Here is a 16,176-nt window from a genome sequence, read left to right on the forward strand (position 1 = left end):
AGTCGATGGACCGAGAAGTAGCTCCAAAGCACTTCCCAAAGCCAAACGTGCATCAAATAAAGGTCATGGTCACTGTTTGGTGGTCTGCTGCCGCCTGATCCACTACAACTTTCTGAATCCCAGCAAAACCATCACATCTGAGAAGTATGCTCAGCAAATTGATGAGATGCACTGAAAACTGCAATGCCTGCAGCTGGCATTGGTTAACAGAATGGACTCATTTATTCTCCATGACAACACCAGACTGCACCTTGCACAACTAACACTTCAAAAGTTGAACGAATTGGGCTACAAAGTTTTGGCTCATCTGCCATGTTTACCTGACCTCTTGCCAATCGACTACCACTTCTTCAAGCATCTTGACAACTTTCTGCAGGGAAAACGCTTCCACAACCAGCAGGATGCAGAAAATGCTTCCCAAGAGTTCATGGAATCCTGAAGCTTGGATATTTATGCTAACAGGAATAAACAAACTTATTTCTCATTGGCAAAAATGTGTGATTGTAATGGTTCCAATTTTGACTTATAAAGATGTGTTTGAGCCTAGTTATAATGATTTAAAATTCATGGTCCAAAACTGCAATTACTTTTGTACCAACCTAATACCTAATCTCCCTGTAGTTTAATTTCCTCATTTGAAAAATGGAAATAATAATAATGCCTACTTTACAGGGCTACTGAGAAAATTGAGTTAACATTAGGAAGTATCTAGTACAGTTCCTGGCACAAGGTAAGCACTCAGTGTTGGCTATTATTTTTATTATATGCCAACAAGAGAGAAAAGCCCAAATAGCAAATTCCAAAATAGCTATTATGAAGGAAAAGAATCATAAGAGTTATGCTAATACTAAAAGACAAAATAGATATCTGAGCAGGTCTTAGAGAGGTTCAATTAAGAAAATACTGAAAATTTATATTGCTGACTTTTGGTACCAGGACTGGGAGATGGAGGGGTAGAGATGATTGTTGCAAAATCTTTGCCAGTAACAATAAGCTGTTTTGAATAGTGCAGCTATCTGGCTCTGCCTGGTGAGGTGACATTTTTCATAAAATGACATAAAATGTCTTTCTTGATGTCGTGATCCAAGAATCCCTGATCTCTGACCTCATGGACATGAAAACACCAAATGCATATTAGCAAATGCAGTTGACTGAGCCCTGTGCTTTTTCTTTAAAATAGACTTTGTGGCTTACAGTTCACCAGGTCATATAAGAAGCTATATGTTTCTGGTAAAGAAAAAAAAAATGACCTAACCACAAAGCTGTAGATATATTTCTCAAAGTTTTCAGAAATATGTATGTTGAACTTGGTTTGTCCTGGAATACATTTTTGTTGATGATGTGAAAGACAAAATGCACTTGAAGAAATGATTTTATCCAGCTATTGGAATAGGGAGGAGATTGATTAATGAGTAATATATCAAAGGAAGGGGCCTGGCGTAATAAAGGCAGGTAAATAAGGGGGTCATGTGCAAGTCTTATAGGAATCATTGGGAAAGATGGAGATGGGTTTTATCTCAATAATATGCCAGGGTAGGATGGCCACTTGGAGTTCACCTTTTCCTGGAAAAAAAAATGATGGGGGTGGGGATCCTTAACCATCACTGCTTCCTGGGGAGAACAGGGCTCAGATAAACTTCAACATCGTAATTTCCTCCTTTTGATTAAGACAAATATCATCCATCACTGAATAATTCAGAGGCCACCAGATAGTGATAAATCATAAGCCACCAGAGTAGGGAGAACAGGCATCTAAGAAATAATCTCTTGAGGAGTCTTGGTGTTATTCCTATAAAACCACTGGTTGAGAGATGGTGCCAAAAATCAATTGTTTTAGGGGCTTGGAGATCAGGCATCTTAAAAGAGGGAAGAATAAACTGTAAAAAAATATTAATGAAAAAGTTTATATTATAATAAGAGCCAAGAAGTGAACCATAAAGGTCAAGTATATTCTAGGACAAGTGGAAGAAAACCCATTTTGCAGGACCACTTATGGAAGGAGGATGCAGGTGCTCTTGGTGACAGTGTCCAAAGTCTAGATTACCTCTCATATAAGGATGTATATGACCTGAGCATTCCTCCAGACTTCCTTAGTGGTCCAGGCATCAGCTTATTCAAGGAGGTTTCCAGTCATGCATTGTCTGCTGCAGTGATGAGTTCTTCCAGGTACATGTGGCTTTAGTTTGCAGGACTGCTTCAGATCCTAGAGAAGAGAGCAAGCTGCAAGGCAACGTAGGATCCCAATAGGGATATGGGCAGTCAGGTTTTAGTTCTTGATGACTTCAAGTCAAGCAGCAGGAAGAAAATTTGGAGAAGTTAGATTTGAGAATATTAGCCAGATATTGAAGAAAACTGGAAGAATTCAAAAGTTTGTAAGGATCAACAATTTGGGCAAGGTTATAGGATCCAGTCCAGTTTCCAAATAGGTACCAAAGCTGGTTTTTCTACACAGGAATGGAAGTCAGTTACATCTGCCACAGAAGACAAAGTCTGCATAGTCATCAGCAACCTGCAGTTTATAAAGATATACAAAATTGTTCAAAGACAATAACTAGATTCTGATAACCTGGAATGGTATGCTATAGATGAGTCAGTTTTCCTTTGAAAGCAAAAAACTTTCTACTCATTTTCCTCCTTTTAATCAAAGATAATCTCAAATAAAGATTCTTCTTTTTTGGCCATTCTGCTTGGTATGTGGGGTTGTAGCTTCTCCATATGTGGGGTTGTAGCTTCTCCACCAGGTATCGAACCTGTGCCCCTTGCATTGGGAGCATGGGGTCTTAACCACTGAACCACCAGGGAAGTCCGAGAAAGATTGTTCTTAAACTCAAAATAAGGTTGGTCTTACAAGCAACAGAAGGAAAAAAATATATGAACTGGACTTCATAACAATTTAAAACTTTTGTGCATCAAAGGACATCATCAAGAAAGTGAAAAGACAGCCTACAGAATGGAGGAAAATGTTTGCAAATCATATATCTGGTAAGAGTCTGGTATCCAGGATATGTAAAGAACTCATGCAACTCAACAACAAAAAGAGAAACAACCCAATGTAAAAACTGACAAAGGACTTGAATAGATATATCTGCAAAGAAGACATACAAATGGCTAATAAACACACAAAATGATGTTTGATGTCATCAGTCATCATGGAAATGTAAATCAAATCCACTATGAGACTCCATGCCCACTAGGATGACTAGAATTAAAAAAAAAACAAACAGTAAATAACAAGTATTGGTGAGGATGTGGAGAAATTAGAACCCTTGTACATTGCTGGTAAGAATGTAAAATGCATCCCCTGTAGAAAACAGCTTGGTTATTCCTCAAAAATTAAACATAGAATTACCACATGTCCTAGCAATTCTACCCCTAAGTATGTATCCAAAAGGATTAAAAACAGGTACTCAGAAAAATACTTGTACACAAATGTTCATAGCAGCAATATTCACAATAGTCAAATAGTGGAAACCACCCAAATGTCCATCAACAGATGAATGTATAAACAAAAATGGTATATACATACCACAGAATATTACTCATATAAAGGAATGAAGTACTGATGATTGCTATAACATGGATGAACCTCAAACACATGCTAAATAAAAGAAGCAGACAGAATATCACATGTTATTCAATGATGCCGCTTATATGAAATATCCAGAATAGGTAGATCTGTAGAGACAGAATGCAGATTGGTGGTTGTCAGGGACATGAGAGAAAAGAATAGGGAATGACTGATTAGTTCAGGGTTTTCTTTTGAGGTGTAAAAATGGTTTGGGACTAGACTGAGGTAGAGATTGAACAGTGTCATAAATGTACCACTGAATTGTATGCTTTAACATGATCATTTTTTATTATGTGACTTTTACCTCAATTTAAAAATATTAAAAAATAAAAATTAGGCCTCATTAGATTTGGCCTGATTATTTACATAGGTGTTGCAAAAATGCTAATTTACCATATATACCTTAAGCTTGCTTTGCTGGAATTTTTCATAAGAAATCTCATTTTGAAAGTTTTAAAGTCTATTAAGGCTAGGAAACCAAGCTAATATTTTACCTGCAGTACCTATGAATTTGAAAGAACTCCTCTCTTCTTAGGTTCTCCAAACTGTTTTTAAGTATCCAGAGCCTGCCAGGAAGTAACCTTCCTTACTCACCTGTAAGGCTGGGAACCGTATAAGCCAGGTGCCAGGCTAGATTTCCCAAGAGAGTTTTCCATGTATTGGCTCAATAAAGTCAACCTTAGTTCCTAAAAAGTATCTGATCAAGTCTGATTTAACGAGCATCTTTCTCAAATATGACATTCCAGGCAAGACCTTGGTTGCATAACCAATGTTTCCAATCATGTCCTAATAACAAGTAGAAGAGATATATTCTCATTGAACCTACAGAGGTAATTATATTGCTATGAAAATAAAAATAAGGTAAGAGTTTTCAAATCCTGGAGGGCTCAGGCATGGGGACTCTGGCAAATAAAAACCTATAATGGCCAGTGAGGGCATTAATGAATCTCTAGGAACTTCTTATGCACCATATAATTCCTGAAATATTTATATTAATAACATTTTGCCTATACAAATTTAGCTTAGGGAAGGCTAAGCATCTTTTCTGGTTTGGCAACTCAACTCTTCTCATGCATGTCATCAATAGTAATGTATCAAATAAACCTAATTATTTCTAGCATCTCTCATTTTCTAAGGTAAAAGAACAAATCCTTTATGATTTCACAGGGGCCCTCTGGGCTTGATTAAAATAGAATAAGGGATTATTGAAAAATAATACTTGGTTCTCTATTTAACCAAAATGACAATAAAGGATTTTAAAAATGAGCATAGGAGGTAATATGATTGTAAAGAATCTCACCTCTTTCATAAGTGAGAAGACTTTGCTTTCTTAAATTATGTTATAATAAAGTCAGTGTAAACCATAGAAGGTTATTCCAGTAAGACATAGAATCTTTGTTATCGAGGAAGCAAAACACTTGCAACCTGTTATTAAAAGAAGGAAGACAAATAATCCAGAAAACTTGTCATTTTAGCAGAGAGAAAATCAAAATCTAGTTTTGCATCAGTGTAATATTTGATAATATGGACCTAACAGAAGCAGAAGATATTAAGAAGAGGTGACAAGAATACACAGAAGAACTATACAAAAAAGATCTTCGTGACCCATATAACCATGATGGTGTGATCACTCACCTAGAGCCAGACATCCTGAAATGCAAAGTCAAGTGGGCCTTAGGAAGCATCACTACAAATAAAGCTAGTGGAGGTGATGGAATTCCAGTTGAGCTATTTCAAATCCTGAAAGATGATGCTGTGAAAGTGCTGAACTCAATATGCCAGCAAATTTGGAAAACTCAGCAATTGCCACAGGACTGGAAAGGGTCATTTTTCATTCCAATCCCAAAGAAAGGCAATGTCAAAGAGTGTTCAAACTAATGCACAACTGCACTCATTTCACATGCTAGCTACAAGGGGCTTCCCTTGTAGCTCAGTCAATAAAGAATCTGCCTGCAGTACAGGAGACCCGAGTTTGATCCCTGGGTTGGGAAGATCCCCTGGAGAATGAAATGGCAGCCCATTCCAGTATACTTGCCTGGAAAATCTCATGGACAGAGGAGCCTGGTGGGCTGCAGTCCATGGGGTCGCAAAGAGTCAGGCAGGACTGCACGACTAACAGTTCCTTACTTACTTCACATGCTAGCAAAGTAATGCTCAAAATTCTCCAAACTAGGCTTCAATAGTACATAAACCAAGAACTTCCAGATGTTCAAGCTGGGTATAGAAAAGGCAGAGGAACCAGAAATCAACTTGCCAACATCCATTGGATCATAGAAAAAGCAAGAGAGTTCCAGAAAAACATCTACTTCTGCTTTATTGACTGCGCCAGAGCCTTTGACTGTGTGGATCACAACAAACTGTGGAAAATTCTTCAAGAGATGGGAATACCAGACCACTTTATCTGCCTCCTGAGAAATCTGCATGTGGGTCAAGAAGTAACAGTTAGAACCAGACATGGAACAATGAACTAGTTCCAAATTGGGAAAGGAGTACATCAAGGCTATATATTGTCACCCCGCTTATTTAACTTATATGCAGAATACATCATGCAAAATGCCGGGCTGGACAAAGCACAAGCTGGAATTAAGATTGCCAGGAGAAATATCAATAACCTCAGGTATGCAGATAACACCACCCTTATGGCAGAAAGCGAAGAGTAACTAAAGAGCCTCTTTTTTTTTCTTTTTATTATTATTATCATTTTTTTAATTTGTTTTGCCATACATTGACATGAATCCACCATGGGTGTACATGTTTTCCCCTTCCAGAACCCCCCTTCCACCTCCCTCCCCATCCCATCCCTCCAGGTCATCCCAAGGCACCCGCCCCGAGCACCCTGTATCATACATTGAAACTGGACTGGCGATTTGTTTCACATATGATAATTTACATGCTTCCATGCCATTCTCCCATATCATCCTGCCCTCGCCCTCTCCCATAGAGTCCATAATACTGTTCTATTTATCTGTGTGTCTTTTGATGTCTCGCATACAGGGTTATCTTTACCGATTGACTAAATACCATATATATGTATTAGTATACTGTATTGGTGTGTTTCTTTCTGGCTTACTTCACTCTGTATAATGGGCTCCAGTTTCATCCACCTCATTAGAACTGATTCATATGTATTCTTTTTAATGGCTGAGTAATATTCCATTGTGTATCTCTACCACAGCTTCCTTCTCCATTCGTCTGCTGATGGGCATCTAGGTTGCTTCCATGTCCTGGCTATTATAAACAGTGCTGCGATGAACATTGGGGTACACGTGTCTCTTTCAATTCTGGTTTCCTCAGTGTGTATACCCAGCAGTGGGATTGCTGGGTCATATGGCAGTTCTATTTCCAGTTTTTTGAGGAATCTCCACACTGTTCTCCATAGTGGCTGTACTAGTTTGCATTCCCACCAACAGTGTAAGAGGGTTCCCGTTTCTCCACACCCTCTCCAGCATTTATAGCTTGTAGTGTTTTGGATAGCAGCCATTCTGACGGGTGTGAAATGGTACCTCATTGTGGTTTTGATTTGCATTTCTCTGATAATGAGTGATGTTGAGCATCTTTTCATGTTTGTTAGCCATCTGTATGTCTTCTTTGGAGAAGTGTCTGTTTAGTTCTTTGGCCCACTTTTTGATTGGGTCGTTTATTTTTCTGGAATTGAGCTACAGGAGTTGCTTGTATATTTTTGAGATTAATTGTTTGTCCGTTGCTTCGTTTGCTATTATTTTCTCCCATTCCAAAGGCTGCCTTATCACCTTGCTTATAGTTTCCTTTGTTGTGCAAAAGCTTTTAAGTTTAATTAGGTTCCATTTGTTTATTTTTGCTTTTATTTCCAATATTCTGGGAGGTGGGTCATAGAGGATCCTGCTGTGATTTATGTCGGAGAGTGTTTTGCCTATGTTTTCCTCTAGGAGTTTTATAGTTTCTGGTCTTACGTTTAGATCATTAATCCATTTTGAGTTTATTTTTGTGTATGGTGTTAGAAAGTGTTCTAGTTTCATTCTTTTACAAGTGGTTGACCAGTTTTCCCAGCACCACTTGTTAAAGAGATTGTCTTTTCTCCTTTGTATATTCTTGCCTCCTTTGTCAAAGATAAGGTGTCCGTAGGTGTGTGGATTTATCTCTGGGCTTTCTATTTTGTTCCATTGATCTATATTTCTGTCCTTGTGCCAGTACCATACTGTCTTGATGACTGTGGCTTTGTAGTATAGCCTGAAGTCAGACAAGTTGATTTCTCCAGTTCCATTCTTCTTTCTCAAGATTGCTTTGGCTATTCGAGGTTTTTGTATTTCCATACAAATTGTGAAATTATTTGTTCTAGTTCTCTGAAGAATACCGTTGGAAGCTTGATAGGGATTGCATTGAATCTATAGATTGCTTTGGGTAGTATACTCATTTTCACTATATTGATTCTTCTGATCCATGAACACGGTATATTTCTCCATCTGTTTGTGTCCTCTTTGATTTCTTTCACCAGTGTTTTATAGTTTTCTATGTATAGGTCTTTTGTTTCTTTAGGTAGATATATTCCTAAGTATTTTATTCTTTTCGTTGTGATGGTGAATTGAATTGTTTCCTTAATTTCACTTTCTGTTTTCTCATTGTTAGTGTATAGGAATGCAAGGGATTTCTGTGTGTTAATTTTATATCCTGCAACTTTACCATATTCGTTGATTAGCTCTAGTAATTTTCTGATGGAGTCTTTAGGGTTTTCTGTGTAGAGGATTGTGTCATCTGCAAACAGTGAGAGTTTCATTTCTTCTTTTCTCTGCTGCTGCTGCTGCCCATTCCTTTTATTTCTTTTTCTGCTCTGATTGCTGTGGCCAAAACTTCCAAAACTATGTTGAATAGTAGTGGTGAGAGTGGGCACCCCTAAAGAGCCTCTTGATGAAGGTGAAAGAGGAGAGTGAAAAAGCTGGCTTAAAACTCAACATTCAAAAAACGAAGATCATGGCATTCGGTCACATCACTTCATAGCAAATAGATGGGGAAACAATGGAAACAGTGAGAGACTTTATTTTCTTGGGCTCCAGAATCACTGCACATGGTGACTACACCATGAAATTAAGACGCTTGCTCCTTGGAAGAAAAGCTATGATCAACCTAGGCAGCGTATTGAAAAGCAGAGACATTACTTTGCTGACAAAGGTCCGTATAGTCAAAGCTATGTTTTTTCCCTGTGGTCATGTATGGGTGTATCAGGGCTTCCCTGATTGCTCAGTTGGTAAAGAATCCACCTGCAATGCAGGAGACCCCAGTTTGATTCCTGGGTCTGAAAGATCCGCTGGAGAAGGGATAGGCTACCCACTCCAGTATTCGTGGGGTTCCCTTGTGGCTCAGCTGGTAAAGAATCTGCCTGCAATGCAGGAGACATGTGTTTGTTCCTGGGTTGGGAAGATCCCCTGGAGAAGGGAAAGGCTACCCACTCCAGCATTCTGGCCTGGAGAATTCCATGGACTGTATAGTACATGGGGTTGCAAAGAGTTGGGCATGACTGAGCGACTTTCATTTACTTTCACTTTTATGTATGGGTGTGAGAGTTGGAACCATAAAGAAGGCTGAGTGCCAAAGAATTGATGATTTTGAATTGTGATGCTGGAGAAGACTCTTAAGAGTCCCTTGGACTGCAAGGAGATCAAGCCAGTCAATCCTAAAGGAAATCAGTCCTAAATATTCATTGGAAGGTTAAAGCTCCAATCCTTTGGCCACGTGATGCGAAGAACTCACTCACTGGAAAAGACCCTGATGCTGTGAAAGATTGAAGGCAGGAGGAGAAGGGGATGACAAAGGGTGAGATGGTTTGATGGCATCACCAACTCTATGGACATGAGTTTGAGAAAGCTGCGGGAGTTGGTGGTGGACAGGGAAGCCTGGCTTGCTGCAGTCCATGGGGTCACAAAGAGTCGGACATGATTGAGTAACTGAAGTGAATGCTGCTGCTGCTGCTACTAAGTCGCTTCAGTCGTGCCCAACTCTTCGTGACCCCATGGACTGTAGCCTACCAGGCTCCTCCATCCATGGGATTTTCCAGGCAAGAGTACTGGAGTGGGGTGCCATTGCTTTCTCCGACTGAACTGAATATTTGATACTAAAGTTCTTTTTGGAAATCATATAAGTCTATCAAACCTTAGCTAACTTTGACCCCAACAGATAAAATCCTCTTTAGATTTCAGAGGCTGTCTGGTATTTTGGTAAATCTAAATGATTTTTGCCTTAAATTTTTCCAATATATTATATATATATATATATATATATATATAACCACATGATTCATGCTATGAGTGAAATCAGGAAGCAGTACAGTTTTGAAGCAAGAGTATTGTTCACTTCATTTGTCTTCCTAATCCTTGTACTTTATTTCACATGTCAGTGTCTACATTACATACTTGTATTTTCTGTGAAATAAAAACTTATATAAATCTTGGCAGTTTGATTTTCTAAAAATTAAAAAAAAAAACACTTTCTACCATTTTCTATATCTATACATATTCCTTATAGTACAACTCAAAGTGGCAAAAAGAACATATTCATTAACAGACCCAAATACATATAGCCTCTCTGTAGCTTGTAAAAATAAGAAGAAAAGTATATAAACCCAATATTATGTTTAGTAATTAATGCATTCACTTACCTAGAAATGATCTAGGTATATAATGAATATCCATTAAGTAACTCAATTTAGTATCAACCCAAAGTCTTCAGTTACCTAAAGATCTTATAAATTACATCAGACTGACATAATTACTGTTGAAATAAAGTTTTTCAGAATAATGACTCAATTCTGTTAAATGAATTTGCATTTGTCATAATCTCAAACATTTAGTAGAGCTAACATTAGCTTATTCAATCAGTAAACCTGTACAAATTTAGGAAGAATATACCCGACTAGAATAAAAATCCACATTTATATCATATTTAACAATGATAAAGAAAAATATAACTGATTTTAGTAAACCAAAATTATTAAGTTAGTCTTGTTTGCCAAAGATTTACCTATATTAGGCAAACTTAAATTCTTAAAACATTTGAGCTTATTTTTATAGGAATACTTTTTCAGAACATTAAAAGTCTTGAAAGTTCAATTTCCTTATTTTCTTGGAATTTTAGGAATATTCTGTTTATCTAAACACTTACTTATTTCTATAAACCAATGAGAATAGAGTTCTTTAAATATAAGAAAAATATTAGGAAAACATTACAGACCGACAAGGCCTTTCTGAATTATAGACATTATTATTATTATATTCAGGCTACTGCCATAGGAGAAAGGTCCATTAATAAAGAACATCTCAAAGAAAAGGAAGGGGGACCTGTAGTTTTATAAAGGCAGGTAAAGAAGATAATCATCTGTGAATCTTATGAGAGTCATGAGGAAGCATGAAAATGGTTCTTTCTGGAATATGCCAGGGCAGTGTGGTCTCTTGCAGTTAACTGTTTCTCAGAACGCAAAGGATGAGAGGTTTTCTACTCACACTGATTTCTAAAAGCACAGGGCTCAGATAGATTTCAGTACTGTCAGTGAGATGACTCTGCTTTGTCAATTTTGTCTACAGAATTTCTCTGTATTCTCTTTTATATGTCATACTATTTCTGCTTGCCTGTTTTGTTTTGGCTTTTGTATTTCTGTGCTATGACCTGTCTCCCTAACTTAATTGTAGGCTCTCTGAGGGAAGAAAGTATGTCTTGCATTGATTTGTATTTTCCTTCCTTCCCTCTTTTTGCCTAAAACACTTAATGTTCCATCCCAACTACCTAAAAGTTATTGATTTCAGTAGAAAGACACATTGTCTCTTTCTTGATGTGCTAAAATGGTAGGTAGACTCATAAATTGTAAGCTTTTCATAATTGGAAGATAGCATCCAAGAACTTCCAAAGTTATATATTCAATTCTTATTTATAGAAAATTCAGGGTTGGACAAACCTTTTCCTCTAATTGGTTTCAGTCTGGCTGCATATATAATGCCAGTCTATTCTTTCGCTAGATGATCACCAAGTTCACCTTCATGAGCAAAACCAATGTCTAGTGATATTTTTACCAACTTCCCGCTCTCTAGTGTACCTGTCTCATTGACGTAGTCTGTGAACCAAGGCATTGTGCAGCATATGAAATATTATAGAAGAGATTTCATGAAGAAGTTTATGCATTGTGTAGGCAATACAAAGACTTTACACTCGTGGGCTTCCCTGGTGGCTCAGTTGGTAAAGAATCTGCCTGCAATGCAGGAGACCTGGGTTTGATTCCTGGGTTGGGAAGATCCCCTGGAGAAGGGAATAGGCTACCCTCTCCAGTATTCTTGCCTGGAGATTTCCACGGACTGTATAGTCCATGGAGTCTCAAAGAGTCAAACACAACTGAGCGACTTTAGATTTTCACAGTCTCATAGTAGCCATTTTAACTGATGCTCATGCCTAGAATTCTATTTCAAGTAAAATATTAGGGAGAATGTAGGAAAAAATGGATTGAATATTCAGTCTGTGGAAGCAAAAGAAACTGAAGCATTTAGAATGAGGCCTTAAAGAACAAATTATAACACATGTTTGATGATGATGTTCTTTTACATCTACTCAACAAGGCTTAATGGAAGAGTAATAAAAGAGTAGGTTAATACACTGACAAGAGGTTAAAGTGACACGGTATCACTGATAGCAAAAATATTAAAGGACATCAGTGAAGTCAGTGAAGACAACTTAAGCGAAGGAGACAAAAAATTTAAAGAGGCTGCTTCAATCATCATTGTAATAATTACATTTATTGTAATAATTACATTTATGGAAAGGTAACCACACTGTACTGTCCAGGAGGTTATGCATTTGTACATTCTACACTCAGCTTTTATGAGCAACAAGTCCAAGACGTACTAAAAAAAAAATTCTAGATTATGTCATCGGGTCAGGACAGAGAAATCAAATCTCCAACCCCTTCTACAAATGGCTGAACAGTATAGTCTTTAATGCCCCTTCTAGATTCTAGCTTTCTTAAGCTCCTGTAAGTAGTAATCTGTGTTCATCATGATGACTTCAGGGTACTACAGTTTTTAAAAATGACTCCTAAATCATTAAAAAAAATGTTCTGTTTTGTTCAATTTAGTTATATTTTAAATCTTTGGAAATCAAGGATCCTGAATGAAAAATATTACCAATCAACCTAAATATTTAGTTTATGAAAACACTTCATTCCCTGGTCATTCTGGGCCATTTACTATATAATCTTTGTAGGTATGTTTTTGTTTTTCTTAAAAGAAGGGGGAATTGTAAGGGAATGGATCTCAAGGGTTAGAGCCTTGGCTATAAAGACTCCCTTGGATTGCTTGTGGCTATTGGCTAAAGCAACTTGTTTTCTTGCAGAGATGAAGCATCTGGTTTTTGTTATCTCAATGATCCTGTCTTGGGAATATTACGATTGCGACGGAAATTTGACCGTATTCTCTATGTGGATTTGGATCTGCACCATGGAGATGGTAAGCCCTTCACTTTCAGAGGAGTTTTGCTGCTGGGACTGGCGGGATTTTATCAGTAAAGCTGTTTCTAGGCAGCTGGTAACAGGAGAAATGCCTCTTGCAATTGAAATTTTCCTAATCGAGAACCCTAAAGTAGGTAGTAGTAGGTAGAGATTCTTTTAACTGATGCAATTCCTCCTTTGCTGACGAAACTGCTTCAAAATACCAGGTTCCTATAATTTCTCCTCCTCTCTCCTCCAGTAGTAAAGCTCTCCAGTAGAGAATTTTAGGAAGTGGAAATCAGGGTAAGATTTCTTAGTGTTTACCCCAGTGCTTAGTAACCTTCCTCAGGCCACTTCCATGGGTTCTAAATGAAACCTGCAGTCAGAACTGAGAGTCCTGATTTTGCTCTTAAAACAGAAGGGATGCATGATGGACTAACACTCTGAATTTTTCACCAACAGGTATATCAACTCATGTAGTAATCAAGATCTGTGCCACTTGCTTTGTATTGTTAAAATGTTTAGTCTTGCACAAACCCAGGGCATCTTCTCTAACTTTTAGTAGTAGCAGACTCTAACAGTTTGCCTTAATCCCATTAATCCTCTCTTAGAAGACTTCACTAAAAGGTTGTATGCAGCCCCCCTGTGTACCTTTCATCTAGAATGTAGAGCTTAATTGACAGTTACCCTCATTCTATTTCTCATATAAATATAGCCCGTGTGTGACATATATTTTCATCAATCTAGGAACACTTATCCAGTAAAACTAGCTAAGAATATACCCTTCCTGCCCCCCACATCAGTGATTGCTGCTTCCCTGTTTCCAGGGATCTTTTGAGACAAACTAACATAATCAAGGCATGAAAGTAGTATATCATGGAAGCTGGGGTCAGCTCTACTGCCAAAAAAGAAAAAGAAGGAAGAAATTGTGGGAGAGACCTCCCCAGGTAGTTCAACTAGATGGAAGCTTCCATGGAATGGTGACAGAAAATTAAAGGTAACAGAGAGAAGAGAGAAGAGTTAAAACAACCAACACACTACTTTGAGAACCATGTCCAATGAATATCTGAATACGCAGCCAATGCAAAACACAGCTTTGCTCAAAAGCCTTCAGAGACTCTGATTGCTTATAACAAGGGTAACATTTGGCCTGTGGCTTGTTTTTGTATGACCAGCAAGCTAAAATGGGTTTTCACATTTTACCAGGTTGTAAAGAAAAAAAAAATGCAATAAAGACCATGTAGTTTGCAAAGTCTAAAATACTTACTGTGTAGCCACTTGGTTTGCTAACCATTGGCCTACAACAATGGTTCTCAAACTTGAGTGCAGATTAGGATGACCTATGGGGGGGTGCTTATTGTAAAATGCAGATCCCTAGGCCACATTCACCAGATATCGGATTTAGTAGGTTTGGTATGAAACCTGGGAGTCTCCATATTAATAACACCCCAGTTGTTTCACAGGCTACACTTTGAAAACCAGTAGTCTTCGAGGTAAAGTCCACATTATTTGCCCTGTCTTTCAAGGCCTGCCTCAAAGAGGCCACACTTCCTCTCTCCAGCCTTCTCTCTCACTACTTGCTGTCTACGCTATTGTACTCAGTGATGCCCAGACACATCTCACTGTTTCCACCTTCCTGACTTTGTGGTACTTTTTCCTAACCTAGTTTTACATTCTCTTACCCTTTTATATCTTCAAGTTCTGCCCAAGAGCTCAAGTTGGTAGTATATCTGCTCCGACCACTCCTGTCCAAGTAGTTTTTCCCCCTGCTCACGTCCTGTATTGTTTCTATCACTGATTTGATATTTAATTATATATTGTATTATTAGTGAATTCTTTAATGTGTCTGTGTCTTCTCATCCCATAGAAACTTTCAGTTCCTCCAGAGCACAGATCAAGTTATTTACTTCTTTCTGTCCTACACAGTGGCAGGAACAAACAGACCTATGCCTATAGTAGTGGTTCAGTAAAATATTTGTTGAATGAAGGAGTGATTATGAAATTCAAACTCTTCGTATCAGAGTTCAAGAATAGAATCAAGTCTATTGAACCATGTAAGAATGAAATAAGACTGTCACCTGAAACCATTCTTTCCATTTGCAATGTTATTTCTGCACCATTTAGAGTTTCCTGTTTTAGCCAACTTTTATGGTGTGTTTCATTTCAGTTTATTTCCCCTCTTCAGCACCTCCCTTCCAGTGACCCCTGCCCCACCTCCAAACACTTACACATTTGGTTTATTTTAAATCTCCCATGATTCCATAACTAGCACCTTACAGTGGCTTCACCAGCACCCCTACGCCATCCTCACTTTCTTTCAGCTACCTAGGCACTCTTCCCTTTCACACCAAGCCCCTTACCCTCCTCGCTATGTCCTTTCTTAAAGTATGATTTTCTAACAACACCTAATGAGAAGTGATACAAATGGCTATTAAACATAGGAAAAGGTGCTTAACACCCCAAGACTCAGAGAAATGCAAATTAGAACAAGAACATTCTTTCTACCTAAGATTAAAAAGAATAATACCTCGTGTCAGTCATGATGTTGGAAAAGGGTAACTCTCATACACCACTGAGAGAAGTGTAAATTGGTACCACCTTTCTTGATGGAGAAATAATCAGGATTTTCATGAATTGTCCTTGTTTATACTTCCATTTCTAAGTTAAAATACTAGTTTAATTTATTTTCTTTTGTTTACTTAATGCTTTGTGCCTGGAGCCTTTAACTGCTTTTAACTGCCTCCCTAGGGCAAAGCATAAGGCTTGGGAAATTCAAACATACCTGTGATATACAAATAGAGTTAATATTTTTTAAGGTCTCTGTTGGCCTCTAAAGAAGACTGAAGCATTAAGTAAACAGAGACAATTTCTTTATTTGAAATATAAAAGAGGGTAATACATGAATTTGCTAATAGTCCTCCCATTTTACAACCAGATTATCTGAATACAGTATGACGATTATGTGATTCTGGGAGGAAAAGTGTAGAGGTAAGCAGGGTGTGTATCTGAATAAGTGGTGTCTTATAAGAGATATCATCTATCTCCCAGGCCTCTCTTCATTTTCTGACTCTGTCAAAATGAAAAGGAGACTCCTTTCTTGAAGTTTTTCCTCCTATCTTTCTCCAGGCTTCAGAATGCTGTCATCAAGCTGCTATTAAGGGCTACTTTCAGCCTT

At 37.9% G+C, this 16,176-nt stretch overlaps 1 protein-coding gene across 5 annotated transcripts in view; it reads left to right on the forward strand.

Moving 5' to 3' along the window:
* HDAC8 (histone deacetylase 8) overlaps positions 1-16,176 on the forward strand; it is a 259,468-nt gene that overhangs the window by 64,845 nt on the left and 178,447 nt on the right. For all 5 annotated transcript variants that reach the window (XR_014076044.1, XR_014076045.1, XR_014076043.1 and 2 more), the window contains exon 5: positions 12,908-13,020. Coding sequence is in view for 2 of the 5 variants with exons in the window: in XM_081566952.1 (XP_081423078.1) it covers positions 12,908-13,020 (113 nt within the window). In the remaining 3 variants the exon portion in view is untranslated. The remainder of the gene's footprint in view (positions 1-12,907; positions 13,021-16,176) is intronic.

Source organism: Giraffa tippelskirchi, chromosome X (genome assembly GCF_054371585.1).
Source record: "Giraffa tippelskirchi isolate mGirTip1 chromosome X, T2T-mGirTip1v1.2.pri, whole genome shotgun sequence".
In the NCBI taxonomy this organism is placed as follows: domain Eukaryota; kingdom Metazoa; phylum Chordata; class Mammalia; order Artiodactyla; family Giraffidae; genus Giraffa; species Giraffa tippelskirchi.